At 40.1% G+C, this 20,807-nt stretch overlaps 1 protein-coding gene across 3 annotated transcripts in view; it reads right to left on the bottom strand.

The window, feature by feature from the left end:
• Positions 1–16,154: 16,154 nt before the first annotated feature.
• The window catches only part of NRP1 (neuropilin 1), a 113,238-nt gene continuing 108,585 nt past the window's right edge, over positions 16,155–20,807 (bottom strand). For all 3 annotated transcript variants that reach the window (XM_015617764.3, XM_015617765.3, XM_015617766.3), the window contains exon 18: positions 16,155–19,889. In XM_015617764.3, the coding sequence (XP_015473250.1) occupies positions 19,600–19,889 (290 nt within the window). In that variant the 3' untranslated portion in view covers positions 16,155–19,599. The remainder of the gene's footprint in view (positions 19,890–20,807) is intronic.

The raw sequence follows: 20,807 nt of genomic DNA, 5'->3' as shown, positions 1-20,807 counted from the left end.
AAAAGCTGAGCTAATTTGTTTTCAGTAATCAATCATTTGCTGTGAGAGGTTTCATTTCTTGTTGGTTGAAGCTGTTAGTGTAAGTATTTCTCTGAGGCAGGATGCTAGACTCGATACAAACCCAGAAACCGCCAGGTCAGTTCAGCCTGCAAACTTTGCAAAATACCATAGCTCTATTTTTAACTGAGCTTCAGCACAACTCCCATGACTGCACCCATGATACTGTGTGACAAAAATAAGGCTTGATTGCAGTTTCTTTTTAGTGTGGTATAGTTTTTCATCTGCCACAGTGACTGTTTTTCCAGTGTGAATGATGAACATGGAAAAATGTTCACTTCTAAATGTGTTTGTTCAGTGAGAGAGATAGAGAGAGAGAGAGAGAGAGTGAGGTTGTGTTCCATTTGGCTCAATTGAAGTCATCCCATGAGCCCTCAGCAGTTCTCTGCCTTTCTTATGTCTTTTTTTCATGTTCCCTCTGGTTCCCATAGAAAACCAGCAGAAACTAAACCATCATTTTACTGAGTCTCTGGCTTCCATGTAAAGCTCATTCATGATCCTGCTGATGTATTTATTGGCCTTTGGAGATTAAATAGCACACATAGCTTTTGGAGATGAATTCCTTTATTCTGGCTATGTCTGGACCAGAGTTTGAATAGTTGAGCTCTCACTAGTTCAGCTTATTAGTACTGGTATTAAAATCAGAACCTCTATTGTCATTGCATGGCTTGTTTGGTTTAAAAACTCGAGAGGCTTGTTTTTAACTAATACTTTTATTGGTGCTCTTCTGAGTCTCTAGGTGCAAAAGCTTTGACTTTGATTGTGTTTCTTCTCAGCAAAGAGAGCTGGAAGTGTCTCTCTGCAGTGTCCTGAGGCCAGCAGCAGAGCTCCTGGGAGTAATGCCAAATAAATGAGGCATGGAAAAAATCATGAATTGAAAATAGTACTAACTAGGCCAATCTAATTAATACCTTCTAAACCCAGGAGTTTACAAAATGAAGGATGTAATTAGGAATAATGCAAGTCCTTTGCAATCCTGGCCTTGAGACACATGGATGTTACACGGTATAACTAGGAAACAGGATTGGGATCATTAATAATATTCCTAAAAGAAAAAGCAAGACAATGAATGGAAAAGACCAGGAGTCTGATGGGTGGGCGTGGAAGTGCTTAATGGTCAGGACTCCTCAACTCCTGTGGCTATGCTCGGTGAATTGTGCAAACTGAGTGTGGCAGACAGTATGAGACAGAGTCTTGGGCTCCTCTTTTGCTATTTAAACTATGAACATTCAGCCTAAAAAAATACATGTCCCAGTTCACAGGGAATCTGTGGTCTTTGGGTTTTTTTCTGGAAGGTGAAATAGGTATTGCTGGTAGGAAGATGTGGCATCGTTTATAGCTTCACTGTGATTTAATGGAGACGGAGATTCCTTCTTGGGCTGCAGAGGCTCAGACTATGAGTGCTTGAGAAGCAGTGAGTTGAGATTTTCCTTCTGAGGGAGAAAGCCTGTTGGTAGGATAATTCAGAGTGGAAATCACTGGTGCAATGATATTTTCTTTTTGATGTAGCCTGAGCATGGATTCAATTTCCTTGAACTTGCGCAGTTATAACCCATGGACAGGAAAGCCCTGTCTTTGGCTATCTCTGCTGCAGCATCCTCTCTTTCTGGGATGCATGGAAAATACAGGAAGATTCAAATGACCACGAGCTTTTTCTCCTCTGTTAACTGTTGTCATTTCCATACCAGATTGACACAGTTCAAAGACCTCCTCTACCTGTCTGGTCCAAAAGGAGAGCTTTGCCATTAACCTTCCATGTGCAGTTGCTTGGCAACACAAGGTAAAGATCTAAACAAAAGGACAAAGAAAAATGATTTAATTCTCAAGACAGCCTAAACAGCTTTGGAGGTAGTTTCTGGTAGTAGTCTTTCTGTTGTTTGCCTTATGCTACAAAATTTTGCTCACAAAGCAGTGTGATACCCTCAGTTATCACCGATATGCTGAAAAAAATCCTTGTTGCAGACACACATATGGCTGCAGAAAAGAGTGTTTCCTGGCTTGGCTCTTGCTGTCGGGGGAGGAGGTGTAAATAGAACAACAGAAAACTGCAGCTTGGTGGCATATGTTCCTCCTCACCTGGGAGCCCTGACAGCAGAGTCCCCTGCTCCTCTGGGCAGAGGAGTACCCCAAGCATGTGTCTGCTGTGACCCTCGTGTCCCCGCTCCTCTCATCCCTGGCTGGGAGGAAGCACTGGGGGCTGATTCACGCACGTCTCCTTGCTGTCCCCAGCGCCGGGTGACATGGCTCATTATGTACCGCAGTGGCAATTGGCACTTCCACTCAGTGCTGGAATGAGATGAGTCCTCGCAAGGCGTGTAATGTATGCGCTATCCGTGCCAAAGTGGAGCCTATCTCTTGTAAAATGGCTTTGATACATCGATAAATGGAGCTAGCTGACAAAAATTCCTTAACAATGAAGTATCATTTCAAAGCCAATATTTTTTTAGAGTGCTGAAGGTACAAGGAGCCCTAATGACTAACACAGGATCGTTATGTATGCAGGTGAAAAAGAAAGATGACAAGGATTTTAAATCAATCTATCACATTATGCAGTTACCTGCCAGCAGTGAGTTTTTCACCCCTTTCATTTTCCGCTGCCAAATACCACATATTCAGGCTGGTAAGCAGAACATTTGGGGGCAGAATTTACATTAAAAATGAACCTTTTACATAAATTATGACCTCTTTTGTTTCCCTCCTGACTGATGCACTTTAGCTGTCACATGCCCATTGTAGAGGGACTATTCTTTCCCTGATGCGTGCATGTAATTCTCATTAACATCAAGGCGACTTACAAGTACTCATTTGGGAAAGACAGAACCCAAAGTGCCTCTAAATGCTTATGACAGGGGTGCCCAGATTGCCAGGTCCTGCACAAGCAACAATCCAACATGTTCATCTGGCTGAGAGCCCTTCCCTCCCCAGTGAGTCTCTCAGCCATCCTGTGAGTCCCACCACCGAACCCAGATGTCCCCCCAGACACTGACACAATCCCCCTCTGCTTCCCTCAACCCCCCCAAACAACTTGAATCCTTCACTGCCTCCTGCAAACTCCCACATCTCCAAACAGCCTGGGCCATCACACCTTGCTGCTGCTAGCCCATCTTTGCTGTGTGTCCCGGCTGGTCCCTGCTAGGGCCAGCAGCAGCGTGAACAGATGGCAGAACCAGGCAGCAGCAGCATCTCCAGCACCTGCAATGCCACAAGCTGCTTCCTCTGAGCCCCACATGGCACAGGTGTGTTCTGCAATCTGCTGGCTCCTTACACATCATGGAGCTTCCCGAGCTGGAAAGAGACAAGCATGAGTGAATCATCCATCCCTCCTGCCTCCAGCAGGCCTCCATGAACAAAGCGGCCTTACCTGCCACACATCTCCTGCCCTCTAGTTTGACCTGCTGTTTTCTCTTGGTCTGGTACATCTGGTGTAAGAAAATGAGAGCATGCTGGTAATGGTAATCCAAACTGTGTGTGGATCACACACCCTGGTGTGGTCACCACGTGCTGGGGCTGTAAAGTGAAGGTGCCACTGCAGGAGGTTACCTCTGAAAGTGAGGAGCTATTTACACTTTGAGAAACACTTTCAGCTTCACGCCCAGCTGACATGGTCCCCATGTTAGGCACAGGCAAGGAAATTTGGCTGCCTGAAGTTTCACTTATTCCCAGATGCTCTTGGAGCCTTAGTACTGCCACAGAAGGTATGAGACCAAAACTTGAGTCTCCTGCAGACTGGTGGATTGGTAGGTGAGGGAGAGGAAAAACTACAGTTATTCCAAGGGGAAGAGGAAGGGGAAGATGACTGATGAAAGTTTGATAGGACTTTTGTTTAGTGCCTGTAACTTGTCTCAGTAAAAGAACACTGAGCCTTAGTTTCTCATTTGAATGGGGCTAACATCTCCTCTGTAATACCTCCTTCCATCAGTGTTAAATAAAAACCAGCCCAAGTAATAGCCTAACATGTAGGGGAGCTTAGAGAATAAAACCACTGCTACATCACTGATTCCTAAGGGCAGTCAGTCCCTATTCCAGCCTTTGAAGAAGCTGAAAGTTAATCACAACAATAAAGTAACTAAAAAAATAACAAGATAACTGCAACATTAGACAGAGAGGAGAGAACAGCTTCATAGAGGAACATTCCCTGCCAGTGGCATTGGCATAATCTTAAAAGTAGAAGTCAGAAAGAGAGAAGTATGGCAAAACTGCAGATATGAATCATGGTTTCACTTTTGGGAAGAAGTAGCTCTGTGCAGAGGGAAAGACAGGGTGAGCTGCTCTCTGGACCACCTGTTTGAGTACTGAGGCTGGGGTGATTTTTAAAATCACAGAGATATTGAGTACTTGAAGTTTAGATGAGTTTAGAAAGCACTTTTTAATCTCCAGAATTTGCCCAGTATGAAGTCTTTGTGGAACTATCCTAAATTAAAACAACAGAACAAAACATGCCTCTGGTTATGTTATAATTCTCTATAAAGATAATCTGGGGATATGTAACTTTGAGTTAGACATTTGCCTCCTGCCAGGTAAGTGAAGGAATTCAGTTTCATAATATGTTGCAGTCAAGTAAGTTCAACAGGCCTAACAATGCACATTGTGATATTTAATTATGCAGTTATTTTCAGTAAAAAATGTAACTCTGTTCCCCATCCCCCCTTCCCCCTTAATATCTTCTTCTTTATCACTAAAATTATTTGGCAAAAAGTCTTCTTTTTAGTTGCAGAATGGATGGGCAAACCAAGAGTGGCAAAATGCTCTTTTCAGAGAGTGAAACTGGCAAGTGCTTGACAGATTGTAATTGTATTATGTGGCAGGTTTTTCAGGCTGGTAAAAATGTGCAATTCTCAGTATTTACTTTCATGTGGGGAGGGGGTGTAGTCTCAGTATTTCACATATGTCACCTCAGGGGAAACAGAGCCATCATACTGGTACAGACCAGGTGTACTGGTGTCTGTGCTGAGACCAGTGTGCTTTTCAATAGTTCTAAAATATAGCGAATCTCACTGACTCTAAAAGTTCAAGTATCTTGCAAGAGTTGCTTCCTATGTCTGAAGGAGGGATTAAAAGGACGAGCTATGGAAGTTAGATGTGAGAGAGGATCAAGGCTGTGGGAGTGAGCAATGCATATATTGACATTTCAAGCCTCGATGAACCAAGCAGCCTTGATTCAGAGGCGGATGTAGCTACATGGCTGCTGGAACTCCAGGGGTTAGTCTTTTACCCAGACAGACACCTGAGAGTTGTGAGCTGAACTGCCATGTGGAGGTGCCCAACTCTTCCCCCAGAAGGAAATTAGATGGCTGGTTTAGACCTCACTTTGAGTAACTAGAGAGGATGAAGATGAATCCCAGTGCTGCGACTCAGCCTTTGATCTCTTTTTTTTGTGTTTTGCAGGAGGATGTTAACTCACTCCTTTCAGGTTTCTTGCTTCCATGTCCCTTTCTTTGCTTCTTTCCACCCTTGTCCTTTCTCCTTCCTCATGATATGCCTGAGTAACTCTTTGGCTAGAGACAGCAAATAGAATCATGGAATAGAATCATAGAATATTCTGAGTTGAAATGTTTCAGTATCAGGTTTTAAAATTTGTTGTGTGAAGTGGAACAAAATGAGACCTCCATTTTGTGTTGCTTTGTTTTCTTTTTGGTGACTGACTGATAGACAGCCTGGTGACTATACTTACCTACAAGATTTAGAGCCCTTTCTGCCCTAAGATCAACAGAACTGTGACCTTGGGTTGTACTGGGTTCTTCTTCACTTCTAGGAAATCTGCTGCCTGTGGACAGCTAACATCAGAGTTTTAATAGCAGAAGTTTTGTAACTTCCTTGTTACAACCCTGCCTCCAAGAAACCTACTCTGAAAGCCTTTGTGTTTCACTAGTTAGGACTTTCAAAGATGAGTAAAATGCTTCCCACTGTCAATACATTTGAGATTTTGGATTAACCCACTCTGATTCTGTGTGGGAAATCTCTCTCCCCTTTGTGACATTATGAAGTCACTGCCCCTTGTATATGTGTTTACCTTGTCCAGTATGATTTTGAAGTGATAACTTGGGTTTTGCTACCAGGACAGATGATGCCTGATTTCAGACAGATGATTTCTGAACTAATTTTAGTTGTCTGTGCTGAGCTCCATGTTGTGGCTACACCATCACACTCAGTATGGGGTCAGAGTGTGAACACAGCTGCCTTCCTCAGACAATTGAACATGTAAACAGTGTAATGCTTTAGTTTTAAGTAGTAGCTTTATGTTACATCCCTTTTGTGCAGGAGACTTTCTGTATTCTAGGACTGCCTTTATATGAGCTCAGATGCAAGGGGAGAATCACTGCAGCAATTCAATGGGGGCAGGCAACAGTAATGTCTGGAACAAGAAGTAAAGAACTATATCCAATTGAATCCAGACAGGTGGACTTGTGCCAAGCTAGAACTCAATTAAAACACTGGGATTAAATCCACTTTTCTAGTAGCACCCTCTTTAATTAAGTGCTGAAGGCGGTAATATGACTAAGCTGTGTATCTTCTTGTTAGCCTTTCAGTGCAAAATCTTCAGAAAAGAGACAGATGAACCTATATGTTGAATAGTTAGAAAAACTGGACAATTTGCCACAGCCAAATGCTCTGTTTTCTGAAAAGAAAACAATGTTGGTGACAGCTGGTTCTATTTCACAAGCTAAAGAAAACAATAGAAACCATTGTCTGTACAGAGATGAAGACATATGTTAGGAAACTGCAGTTACACTCATTGCTTAATGAACTATTTCTCTTCACTTATATTTAATTATTCTATCCATGTAGAATCTAGGGTCATACATAAAATATATAGTATTTTAACTACTCCTCAGTAACTCTTTCAATATACTCCAGCTTGTCTTCAAGCAGGTTTCAAAGCAAGCTTTAAAAACATTCTCACTGTGCCAAATCCCTGCTTCGGGGGATCATTTTATCTTGATTGGCTGACAAGGTATGTTTTTATTCACTCCATGGGGGTAGTTTGTTTTAAAGGTCTAAAAATATCCATGGTCTTTGGAATATTAATTCTCAGAGCTGGACCTGCATTGCTCTTCAGTGTTTGGAAAAGAATGAAGTCTTTGCAGTCAAATGATAATGATTTATTGGAAGGTGAAACTCAAGTTTCTAAGATCTGAACTGTGGTGCAAATAGAGTTCAATTACTCTAGAGATGAGATGTAATTTAAAAAGACAAATCCTGTCACTACCAATGGCCATCAAATAGATTCTACAGTCATATAGTTTTGTTGTGTGTGGAATATTGAGATGATGCCAAACCTTACAGATATATTTTAAAGTATTCTTGCTGATGCACACGATGGCCATCAGATTCTTGGGTCAAAAATCTTGTATAGATCCTATGTCCATGTTAATCAGCCTCCTCTGTTTTTATCCTTTCCAGTGAAATAAAGAGCAGAAGAGTTTAAAAAAAACCTGAAAAACTGCTGAATGATTGTGATGTGCTTGCCAATAGCAAACAAGCCAGCAAGTTCTCGAGACTTTGGCTTGTACTGAATAGTAATTTACAGCAGGAGCTGAGCAGTGGAACTGATTTGGGGGAGAGGAGAAGATGAGACTCGTCTTCTAAAGTTTCTTTTCTATTAAGAGAAATAAGCTCTCACAAACTGTAATTCAGAGCAGCTAAATTGGATGTTTAATGAGTTCTGTGAGTTATGTGCCTGAAGTGAACCCATATTTGCTGCAGTCATGCACCAAACAGCATATCTAGGGAGGAGAAGTTATTTCAACTGCTTGAGGAATGAGGAGCTGCTAACCTTAGAGAAAGATGTAAAAACTGGCTTTGTATATTTGTTAGCATCAGGAGTTGTTTGAAACTTGCCATCTGGGGGCTTCTTACATTCAAATGTACATTACAATCTTACAGATCTTGGTTTTCATACAGTAAAGTCAACAAATACACTGCATTGAATGTAAAAATACGTTCAGTGCTAGGAACTATAGCTAAGCTGTTATGATAAAAGGCTGAAATTGTGATCTGTGCGAACAGTTATAATGATTACTTCATATATGAAAGCCTGTGTGAATTGCTAATGACCAGTCTTCTCTGCTTCTCCAGTTGGCTAACATTAACTTTGCATTTTCAATTTCTTCCATGGTCTTTTTACCATGGCACTTACTGCTTCTCTGCTAGTAGTCCTCTGAGACACTGACACTGTTTCAGCTGGCAGGAGTGAACAGCAGCCCTGAACATTTCTCAAAAAAAGCTCCATCTTTCTGTGTTGTTTTACTTGAGAAAACCCATTGAACTGGGTCTGGCAGCACCATTAGCAGGAAAAGCAGTGACATCTTGATTGCTCTGTACTTTCTCCAGCTTCAACATAGTTCAGCAGATTTGGGGACATCTGATTACTCTGATTTAAAGGGTTTGGAAATGACTAGCCATTTTCCATTTCTCTATCATCTGTGCATTTTGTTTGCACAATATCTTCCAGACATTTGATAACATGTGCACCTAAGAGATCACAGATGTCTCCTGTACACACTCATATTTGTTTTAGAACATGCACCGACTTGAGATAATAACCATAAAAAGGTGCGTTTTTTAGAATGATTAAAGGGATACTCAGAAAACCTTGACCTTCATTCTGCATAGTGAAGATGGAGAAACAGAAACTGTGCTTGGAAGTGACTAACATGAACCATAGAGATTTGCAAGTATATTGAAAAGTAACATGAAAAGAATATGAATGTCTCTGTTTCTTTAGTGTAGCAAGCACCAAAACATCAGTACAAGCTTTTTCAATATGGTGATTCATAGGGCATCTACTGGGCCCTGTCTTGTTTGCCCACCTAAATGCAAAAAGAAAGAAGACATGTTATGGCCCTTTTGTTAAAATGTATATTCAGATAATAAATGTAATTTTTCTTAATAAGAAACAATCAGAAAAGAACTCGAGGTTTGCTGCAAGCACAGTGGTGTCAATAATAATAACTGTAATAATTCTTACTAACACTTCTGATGGTAATTTCTGCCAGCTCATTTCAGGGTTCTGTCAGGTTTTATTAATATACTCACTAAGCCTTCTTCTGTATTAAAAGCAGACAATGATTTTGGGTCACCCTTCATGCTGCCTGTCATGGACATAAGTATGCTTGTTGCTGAGAAAAATACTTAACAAACCATCTAAAGTAATGGTTAGAAATGTGTGTGAAGTTATAAAATAAAGCAGTAAGATTCAGAAGTTTGAGACTTCCTGGAGAGAATTAAGAGCTAGACTTCTGAAATAGATGCTTTTTATTCACAGTCACAAGAGAATAAAACTGTAGGTAGAGCAAATCTCTAGGAAGAAAACCCTCAACTTTATGTGAAGTTACACACATAGATCAGAACAAAACCAAAACACAAAAAGAAGTGAGAAAATGAATAGATGATTGTGAGGTAAGTGACTATAGGTCTGAACTGCAGCACTGTAGGAAACCCTATAATTACCTTGTAGAACCAGAGCAAAACCAATTTAAGAAGCAAATTTAGCAGGCCTATAAAAAAACTGGTTGAATTCTTAGTTCTAGACTCTGAATAATGACTAGACCCAAGGCTACCTAAGTATGAGGGTAGGATAAAGCTTCCTTAAGGCATATCATAAATCTGAAGGTAGCAGTGGCTGGCACAGTGATGAAGGATCCACTGTTCTACTTACCTTCAACTACACATTGCATCCAGTACTGAACCAGAGCCACTGGGTTTTGAGCCTCCTACTATAGCCTAAGTGATTAAATTTTGCTTGTGCTTGCTGACTAGCAGGTGGAAAATGCTTCCAGAGTTGAAAACAAGCAGAGAGAACAGCCTGAAAATACTTCTGTGTGTAGAGAAGCTCTTTGCATTTCTAAATGCATTACACCATCAGAAGGAATCCAGAAGCCTGACTAAAACCTTATGATATTTAATAACTGCACACACCTTTACTTTTAGGCAGACACTCCATTCTAGTGCTTCTAGTGCTCCTTCACTTTCTGACGTAGGACCACGGCTGCATCTCAGCAGATATGTGCAATGTTTAATACATGAACATTGTGACATTGGGTAAAATGTATATATTGTTAATCAGCAGCAGCTCTGAAGAAAGCTGGCAACAAGGCTGAGAGCTCTATCACCACTGATGTCTAATGAAGTGCCTTTAGCAAGTATGTGTCCATATGAAACCACAAAGGTCAGGCTTGTGTTGAGCTGTACACTGTATTTGAAACCCAGAAGAAGCAGAAATCTATATTAAAGTTCACAAACTGTGTGAAATGAGACTTGATTAAAATTACACAAATTGTTAGCTCTGAATTGGTTCTTCATGTGAAAGGAACAAAACTCACCACACATAACTGTTCAGTATGAAAAGCAGTGAAATATTCTTGTGCATTTAAAGCAGTGCTTAGCATTGTAATAAAACGCATGGTTCAGTTATAATGTGGGGTCAGTAATGCAAGGAGCAAGAAGTATAGCGTTAAATTAAAGAAAATGAGAGATCTGACTGACTATCAGTTTAGCACTATTACTCATGATGAGAAGCAAAATGAAGTTCATGACCCCATCTACTCTGCCTCTGCTCTCTGTTCCTTCGTGTCCTTCATCAGGAGGCACTTCCTCAAGGAGATTCATAAATCCATAGTTTCCTCCAAAGAATTGGCAGACACAAATTCTAACTCTTCTAACCACCATACTTCTGTAAACAGAGAAAGAAAAGCTGCTACTCTATGGCAAGTTACTACATTTTCTAGTTGTGAGATGTTTGGTATTTTTGTCTTAAACCATATGGTGACATCCTCACAACATTTTTTTAGTCTGTCTATCTAGTGCTGCATGCATTTGCCTGCAGTATGTAGCACAGAAGAACCAAATAGTCATCATATTAAGTTATAATGACTATTATATTGCATGTAACCTATTTATTACCCATAGTAATCAACTGGTAATGGTTTATTTCACTTGGAGAGCAACCTGATCTTTTCCAGAAAGCAGCTACAATTTAAGTTTTCATAAGAGGACTACTAACAAGATCTTTGGTAAGACACCCTATCGAGAAATCCATCTTTTGCAATAATGGCTATTAAGAGCCATAAACTAATTGTAGATAATGGCCTCCCATTCAGCAGCAGTAATTCAGCCACTTTATCAAGATATATGGCTTTAAGTTGACCACTTTAAGACCTCAGTACGCATGAAGAAAAGGGTATAGATTGTGAAAAGACTCGTTAAAAGTAGCAAAGATGATCCTTAGTCACCTAGAGACTATGGCAGTGAAATAATAGTCCAGATTTCAGGTGAACTTTCAGTGACCTCCTCTTGCAAACAAGATAGTGACGCAAAACAGCCATCAAGCCAGGAGAGGCTCCATCAGTGAGGCAGCATCAGATGAAAGAATGGGAGATCTGGTCCTACACTGGGCTTCCCAAGCTGGCAAATGGGAGCTGGGGTGCCCTACACCATACAAGACAGAGCCTGGGGAAATGTGGCTTAATTGGCAGCCGTCATCCTCTTCTTAAGAAGAGGAAAGGCCAAAGAAATATGAAAGGAAGATTAAGTAGTGTAGGGCATGAAAAATGCATTTAAAAAGCAGGTTATGAGTACAAAGTGGTACCACTTCCTGCATATAGTTGTTTGGAGAACATGCAAAGGGTTGTTGTTGAGGGCCAGTGATCTTTCACAGGAAGAGTCATGGTACCGACTTCTTGCCTCAGTCTCAGAGATGCATGGTTGTGAGGAGAGGGTCTGAAGTGATGCAGGGTCCCCAGGTACAAAGGAGAGCCACTTTATTCCAAAACCCCAACCTTTTAAAGCAATTAGCCAGTTACCAGCTACATAGTTTTAAGACATAACAAACATAATTCAACCAACCACCATACACCACGACGTGAACATTTGGTTCACATAACTTGTTTTTCTACCTCCAATTCAGCTGAGCCACTTTCCCACAGTCCTTTTCTTCTTAGCAGAAGTAACAGGCCTGAGCTGTGATTTTACAAGGCCTTCCCTTTGTATGGTTTTACCTATATGCAACACATGGTAACTCTATAAAAATAAGATAGAATAAATAGAACATGGATTAGTCCATGTGAACTGTAGGTGGGACTGAGTTGTATTTCAGTTAACTCCTTGTTTTGCCTCCCATCTTCTGGAGACTGATTAAAAGAGAAACTAATAGAACCAAGAATAAGAAGGTCCTTTCTGATTTACTCTTTAAACAAAATATTTTTCTGCTTTTCTTCCATTTTGTCAGCCATGCTTGGGGTAAAATCAATACTTGTCTACTTTGATATTCCTGTGTTCTCATCACTTTGCAGACTTGTTAACCTTTTCCAGATGTTACAGGTGGATTTTCAGAAGGTTCCAATGGCTGTCTCCTTACTGCTTCACAGACATCTCAAATACTACCTTCAACCAGTCTGGTGACCTTCCTCTTCACTCCACAAAAACACATTTTAAAATAAAAAGAAATTTGTATTTCTGTACATGTTAAATGGATTTTTTTTCAGTTGTATAAATAGAAGCTGGATAGAGATATTTTTCTTTTGTGTTGTTTGTTTTGTTTTTCTTGATGATAGAGCTATGAGAAACATAGATCTAGCAGGTTAAAAGTAGAGAAGGATGAAACACTGTGGTCTGCTTAGTAGTCTCAAAAGGCAAAATGAGAATGACCAAATGACCTGCTCTGGTATGCTCACAGTTATAAAGCTAGTAAGTAAATATTTATTAAGAATATTAATATAAATATTTAATTAGTGCAAAGGTATCAAGCATGATGTTGAATGCATTGAGGCTCCCTGAAAGGTAGATTATTTATTAAAGATGTAGTGTCTGGGTCTCTGACATGGAGTACATATCCCTGGTACGGACGTGGAAGAGGAGGTGTGGAATAAAGTGGGTTCTTCTCTCTTCTGACAACATGGTATGTGTGGCGTTGGGTGGCTTATTTCATGCTATTCATTCCTTAGTAGTGCATAGGGAAGTGTTACAAAAGTATTTATGCAGTGAAGGAAGCATAAATTGCACTACAAAAAAATATATTAATAGTAGAAAACCACACAAGCCAATAGTTCAGCCCTTCAGCCCAGGCAATTTAGTTTGAAAAAAATGGTGTAAACCAACATGTTGCAGAGGAAAGGGACTAAAGGTGAAAAGATTTCAAGATGAAAATGATGCATGAAGAATGCCAGTCTTACAGCCCTGAGATGCTGCCTGGATCTTCAAAGCCACATCCACGCCTGTTGACTCTGAGTTTAGTAATCCACCATTTGGGTTCAGCTAACAGATGGGTTGGTACCCCCACTCCCTTCTTCCATGCCTGTGGATTTAAAAAGTGCCTGGCAGACGCCAGAGATATTTTTATATTGCAGATTTTTTTTTTTTTAAGAATTGTGAGGTTGTTTTTTATATTCTGTCAGGGAAAAATGAAGTAATTGAAATGAAGGGAGTTTCCTGGTAATTCTCTCAGCAGCTCCTGTCACCAGAATTATTTGTTTCCTCAGGCAAGCCCTTTAACCTCCAGACTCTCAACATCGAATCCCTCAGTCTTTGTCATGGCAGCACCTGCCAAACCCTGCCAAACCTTGTCCTTGCCTTCTGCCCTTGAGAGAAACACCTGACCTGTCTCTCTCTCTGGTACCAGCAGTGCCCCAGTAAGACTGCAATTCCTTTTTCAGTTCAGACCCACCTCACCCATTATGGAAACACAACTGTCTGTAATAAAATACAGTACATGGTGCACAGTGATGCAGCGTGATGACAGGGACATGAATCAAATGTCTGAGAGATGAGTAAAAACAATGTAAATTTAAATAGGAGAATATGATTATTGAAGATGGAATTAAGTTTGAACACATGATAAGACTCCATCCATCTGTGAAAAATGCCAGAAGATTTTTTAATGAGATTTTCGGTTATAAACGTTGAGACACCATCAGTCCTGAGGTGATAAGATTAGAGCTTGATTGTGTGTAGCTATGAGAATGGAAATGTATATAGAGAACTGACCTACTGTGGAAAAGCAATTAGAGACTACAGGGGGACTAATCAGCAAATAAAACATCTATACAACATATCCCATGGCAAAAAAAAACAAAACCAAAAAACCCAAAAAACCTCCAGACATACTCTGTTATAATTTAACAGACACTTGTAGATAAAATTGTGGTTATGGTGACTTGAGGCATAAAATGATATAAAATAGGGAATTAAAACTTTAATAGATTAATGTTGCTTGAACCAATAAGCTGCTAGGCATAATGTATTGCAAAGGACAGGACAATTAAGGAATGAGAAGGGAATTACTTCTGGGATGTAATGTCCAGATGCTACAATCTGAAAACTCAACCCAACTTTGACATTCGACTTTGGCAAAGCAGCTTAGAAGAACTGACTTGGGAACCGACTAATTGTACATATGGAAAGAATTGTGAGGGTCAAAATTATGTGTTAGCTTGCACCTGCCAGGTCCTGGTATGCCTCAGGAAAGGTAGGTTCTGAGGCTGGAGGAGCTTCATCCCCACCAGGAGTGGCAGCTTTGCTCCAGAGGGCAGGTTGGCACAGGTGGGCACTGCTGGCATTTCCATGGTGCTCATGGGGCCTCACCCAACCTTACACCAGCGGTGCTGCCCCCACCCTCTCCTCTGCATCTGCCTTTTGCTTTGCAATTGTATTTTATGTGCTGCCAAAAGCAAAGGAAATGGCTACGTGGCTGCTGGATCTGGGATGGATGGTACATTTGATTGGTGAAATGATAAAGGGGTTTGCTTTCACTACCTGCCAAGGACCCCTCTTACAGACCATGACCCTCATAGCTGTGCACTTCTGGCACTGTTATTTCCATCTGCCCTGACTTTTCCTCAAGTTTACAAGATATGTGCTGAAAAGTAATTCAGCTCCCATTGCACCATTTTTGTTCTTGCTTTATGCAGCCTATTTAGTGTGGAAAACTGAAGGTTTAGTGCTAAGCACTTGTTAGCTTCTAGGCAAATTAATTTTCCCTGAATGAAAGAAAGAGAATTTTCTTAACTTTAAATACTTGTCTCTCTTTCCTGAGCTTCATCCGCAATAGATTCACTTTATAGATTTCCCTTTTTCACTGATCAATTCAATTGCCATTTATTTTCCCTTGAAGAGCCCTGTGGCTGGTTATCACAGAAGCAAACAGAGTGCTTTTGCTCAGGTGCTTGCTGGAGTTACATCTTATGTTTTAAGCAGGTATACACAATGCTGCTCTTTTGAGGAGACAAGATTCAATACATTCTTTTCAAGTGTTAAAAATGATCAAGTATATGGTAATAAGTACAGTATTTTTCCCATGAGTAGTAAAGTAGCTGAAGGAAAATGTTTATACTCCATCTAATGACATACTGACAGTCTGTGCTTTGTTCATGTGTGCAATGTAAAGAAAAGATTTGTCAAACTTAACACACAGAGTGCTGAGTATTTAAAGGAAACAAAATAGGTAAGTGTTGCTTAAAGCAGGAAATGTTAAATCTAAAGATTCTGATCTGGATGCAGGCTTTGTCAAGCTCTCTCTGCACATGACCATGTGTTCCACAGGTAAGTTTGGCACCCAGCTGATTCCCAACCAGGCCCAATAGGCTCCCCTGGCTGCATTTGCTCCCATCTTCACCTTGTTCTCTGCCTTGGGGAATTTGGCCATGGTTGATGTCCTGATGACTCCATGGGAAATTTGCAGGGAGCTTATCAGTGCAAACCTTACCACAGGAGCAGAGACTCAGAGGAGTAACACATCAAAAACGGGCAGTACTTGGCAGTAAATCTCAGCCCTGCCCCAGGTGGGTGTAACTCCTGCACAGGGTGTTACACTGGGTGGCCCATGGCAAGGGGCAGTGGTGGCAAATTTGTCCCCTTCAGTCCCAGCAGTTCGGCTAAAAAAGGAGGTTGTGGGAAAGCATTCCAGCAAGGAAAGAGAATGGGTCAGGCAAAGGTGAATGCCTCTATCCTAAACAATGAACAAAACCACCAAGTATCTGTTGGAGCTGCCTGCTAAGAAATACAATTGTGATTGAAACTCTGTGCTTGTTGCAAGATGCTAAATAAAACCATCCATTTAATAATACCAGTCCATTTTAGTATAATAAAATACATCAGCTATGGGATATTTTATGAAAATGTTTAATTCAACTGTTTCTTTGGAATGTAGTAGTCATAGTTTGGAAATTTAAGTTACAGTTCAGTTCTATGTGTTTTTTTATGCTACTCAGTGTCTGAGAATACAAATGTCATTTAAAGTTAAGGCTTCGCTGTTCATTTTGAAACAACAATTTACAAGTGTCATATTGTCATAGAAAATAAAAATTTCTGTAAAAAAAATTTGCACAAAGTTTTATGATGGTACAAAACATGAAGCAATAATATACCAGTAAAATGAAATCATTTTACTACAGAAGATTTTTATAGTTTTTCAATAAAGAAAAAAATATGTTATTTTACACTTTAAAAATTATGAAACAATCTAAAACAATATAAACTGAACATTTTGTAACACTGCCTTTACAAATTAATAACTTTATAAACATATAATTTTTTTAAATATATTTATCAGTGCAAGATACTTTTCAATGTAAAGTTGCAGTATCATTTTTCCTTTATTGAAGGGCAACTTTAATTCTATTACCTTTAGAGAAATCAAATCTTCAGTGCTAGATCCTCATTATCATAGTAATGTCTGAAGACCACAAAGGAGATAAATTCTTTTTTATGTTCACTATTCTCAGTGTGTTAAAAGAAGGAAAGAAACCCACCAACTACCAGTTTTTCTGTTCAAATAGATCAAGACCCAGAGCTGGTCTGGAATCTATTGAAATCAGTGGGAATATTTCAAAAGGTTTTGGGCTTGGGCTCCCCAATGGGATTTTCTCTTCAAGGCAATATAAGCATGTAACTCATAGTCAAGTTAGTGGACTAGAAGTTTTTTCAGCTAAGGAGAATAGACCCTTAATTCCTGACTCACACAGAGGTGGAGGGCTGAAAATAGTTTTGAAAAATCTTTTTCTTCTTTGGATTAATTAACTAGCTGCTGCAATGCCATTATTAAATTACAGTGTTAGAAACCAATGAAAATTCTACCTCTGACAAAGTGAGTCTGTCGCTTGGGACATCTCATGGACTAATTTCAGGCAAAACTTTCAGGCTTTAGGTGCACTGTTTCACCTTTTGGAGGACCCAAGGCTGAGAGGCTGGGGAGGTAGCTCTTCCATCAGTCTAAGGTTTGATGACCTGAAGTGGGTGCTTGGGTTTTCCTCATAGTCATTGCCTTTAGGACCTCTCTGAAGTAGCAACTGTCCGTGTATTTTTTCTACTGCATCTTCCTTTAAAATATTTTCAACTTCAAACCTCATTTTCACCTACTGTCTCCCTCCTTTTTCTTCAATTTCTGGGTTACTAGTGGGTTTTCTACATATTTTTCTATTTTATAGTTCATACTGGTGAAATTACACACTTCAAAACATTTGGTGCATAAATAGGGGTGGATTCTTTTGCTCCAAGTAATTCAAGGCTGAATAAGCCCTTTGATCCTAATCCTGGACAGGATATTTCATTGCTCTTCTACAAAAGCAATTTTGGAAAAGACTAGCTCAGAAAGTCCCAATCACTTCCCCAGCTACTCAGGAAATTCAATGAATTCAGCACTTGGTAGGTAGCACTTCCCCATGTTAGCACTGGTTTTCTCTGCTGGTTGGTGGATACCCAGGGGAAGGTTGAGGCTGCTCCCCAGTTATGGCTGTGCTGTGTGCAGGTCACTGCAGAAACCCAGGGGCTCCCCTTGCACCTGCAGGAGAGGAGTGACCCCTCTGCTCCTTCGCTGCCTTGTATGGACCCCTGTGGGAAACATGCTCGTGTTCCTTTTTACCCTGTTGGACCAGCTGCATAGGCTGCTGAATATTATTTGACCTATAGTATTTGCCCTAAAATGTTAAAAAAATTGTCACATCATTGTCAAGCACATTTTTCTGACAGCTCAGAGTACTCAGTTCACTGCACTGGTCACTGCCTGCACTTGTGGTCAACAGAAACCTCCTGGTATGAAATGCCAATTGGATATAACATGATGGGAAGAACATATCCTACATACATTGTGGGATTTCATTCCGCCCTCACTACCCACTCTTAAGCCCAATTAGCATTGATTAGCATGAAAATACATGGTTACTGAGAGAACAGAACTCCGAGTTCAGGTAGGGGCAAGAGGAGGAAAGTTTCTTGTTCTAAAGGCAATCTTTTCTGTAAGGGAACATTTTCCCCAGTGTAATTAACAGGCAAGCTGTTCAGGATAAAAGGTATGTTTCATGACATCAGGAAAAAAGATACTGTCACTTTATGCTGTTAAGAAGAAACCCAAAGTTCGACTTTGGAGGATAAAATTAAGATTTTTCCCTTATTTTTAACACAAACTCTAATAAAATCCTTTGCCATTACCAGCAAGTTAAAGCTGAAGTTTTCTTTCCTTGGCAATGGCAAATGCTTATGCAACCTACTCAGAGAGACAGAGAGAGAGAAAGAGAAGAGAAAGGGAGAGAGATTTTACATTTGAAAATACATTCTATATGAAAGAACAATAAAAGGGGATATTGCAGCTTTATACAAAAGGGTCAAGAGACATGAAGTTGAAATACAGAAAGCAGAACAATCAAGCCAGGTGGTCAAATCTGATTAGCCCCTGCCTTGGCTAAGGCTGTTTTCTTACACTGAAATATACTTTTCTTTTAGTCAGTGAGCCATCAGAATATGATTAAAGACAAGGGCGTAACTGCAGAGAAGCTGTAGTTAATGTTAACACAATGAGAAGCAGTACAAACAAAAAGGCACTTGAGAGGACATACACTAGCCAGTGCCAAGGACTTTTTTTGTTTAGTTTTTAGGCAGTTCACTTGGTTACCAGTTGTGTCTGATGATGGCACATACTCTTTTATGGAGTTCACAAGCACAAAATTTAGTACAACACTGAAAAACATCAATAAAATTTGACTGTATTGCTTCGTAAACAGAGCTGACACGCTATATCGGTACTGATGCAGCAGTACTTTCAAAAACATCCTAACCCTTCTTTGCCTATGCACAACACGAGCAATTATACACAAATACAGGTGCAGAAGTCCACTAAATTGCTGTTACTCCAATATTTTCTGGGCACTGAGCTACAGACAGCATGTCCATCCAAAGGACCCCACGGAATACATTTTGTGACAGCATCTCGGATTTTGCACAGTAAAAACAAAATTATCCATTAACAGAAAACAAAAGAGAGGGAGAGAAAGAAAGACAAAATGAACTATAAGTCAATCATACTTGGTCTCAACACCAGCATTCGATTATTTCAAATAAAACCAACAGAAAAAGCAGACTGTACATGATTCAGGTTGTTAACACAGATTGTTGTCCATGTTCATCGGTTACACACTCATTGAAGCTCCTGAGAAAAGCTTGGCTCAGTGTCATCAATGCACTTTTCAGCCTGTACAGTAAAAGATCAACAGTTCCCCAGCACGACCGAGCTATGTCCTTCCATCCCGATTCTCTGACTTCTCCAATTGCTTTACACCTTCATGCTTCCGAGTATGAATTCTGTGTGTTTAGTTTATCTTTTTTCAGTTTTACACCATCGACCAGTTCAAAGTTATAATTCTCCAGTGCAGACAAGTTCCTCTCTGACATCCCATTGTGCCAACAGGCACAGTACAGAACAACTCCACAGATGGCTCCCAAAAGCACCCCGAGTGCACTCATGGCTATGATGGTAATGAGGATTGGATCTAGGGTCTTCAGGACATTGCCTGGCTTCCTGGAGATGTTGTCATCATAGACGTCACCTGTACGGTATGGAGGTGTAAACCCTGAAATTGAATAAAGAATTGAAAAATTTTCAGAACTGATCCTAGTTGGAATTCTGTTTAATGAATTGGAAATTTTGAGAAGACCATCAATTTTTTTAACTTAAGTTTTTTACATAATTTTAAAACCTAGCTTCTTCAAGGTGGTCATAAATAGCTGAGAACTGTAATGTCACCCAAATAGCTGTGGATTTTTTCCAGACTCCTCTCCAACCTTTAAATCTGCTGCCTGTCAGTAGAGCTCTGGTTCTGCCTTGGATTAAGTGAGAGTCTTGGGAGTGAATAATGAAGCCTTGTGATTATATTTTGCCATGTTGCAAGTATATAGCTCAAAAATGTTGATCAGATCCTACTCAGCTCAGTGTGAGTGGTTAGAGCCTTAAATATTGATTGGGAAAATCCAGCCATTTTATTTCTACTCAGTGACTTTAGGACTGGATCTTGAAGTGCAAATAGTGACAGAACTGACACAGAAGAGCACTCTGCCCACTCGTGTAAAATATTCACTGGGTATCATAATGTTTTCCTTCAACTTTTTAGTTTATGAAAATGATCCAAAAGCAGCAAACACTGTAATTGTTGCTGGAAAAGCCAAGAAGTATTTTTGGACAAGCTCACTCTCTTTCACTGAAATAGCAATCCTGTTGGCTGTAACAGAAAAAAATTAAGCTCATTGCCTGAAAAATGCAAGCATATTTTATTATTGGAACAATATGACAATTATGATCCATTTAATGATCCATTTACTGTTATCATCATTGGAAATGATAATGCTTTGCTAGACTGGTCATAAAATGGCGTTTTCAGCCAGGTCTGTAAAACATTTAACCTGGAGAGTTTCGAGCCTAATTACTGAGGCACAGTGCAAGTCATAAATTGTAAGATATAATAATAAAGCTTTCTTCAGCAGTGGACAAGCCT

This window comes from Parus major, chromosome 2, assembly GCF_001522545.3.
Source record: "Parus major isolate Abel chromosome 2, Parus_major1.1, whole genome shotgun sequence".
Lineage (NCBI taxonomy): Eukaryota > Metazoa > Chordata > Aves > Passeriformes > Paridae > Parus > Parus major.
Note: the sequence above shows the minus strand (reverse complement) of the source record. Positions and strands in the feature narration are given on the sequence as shown.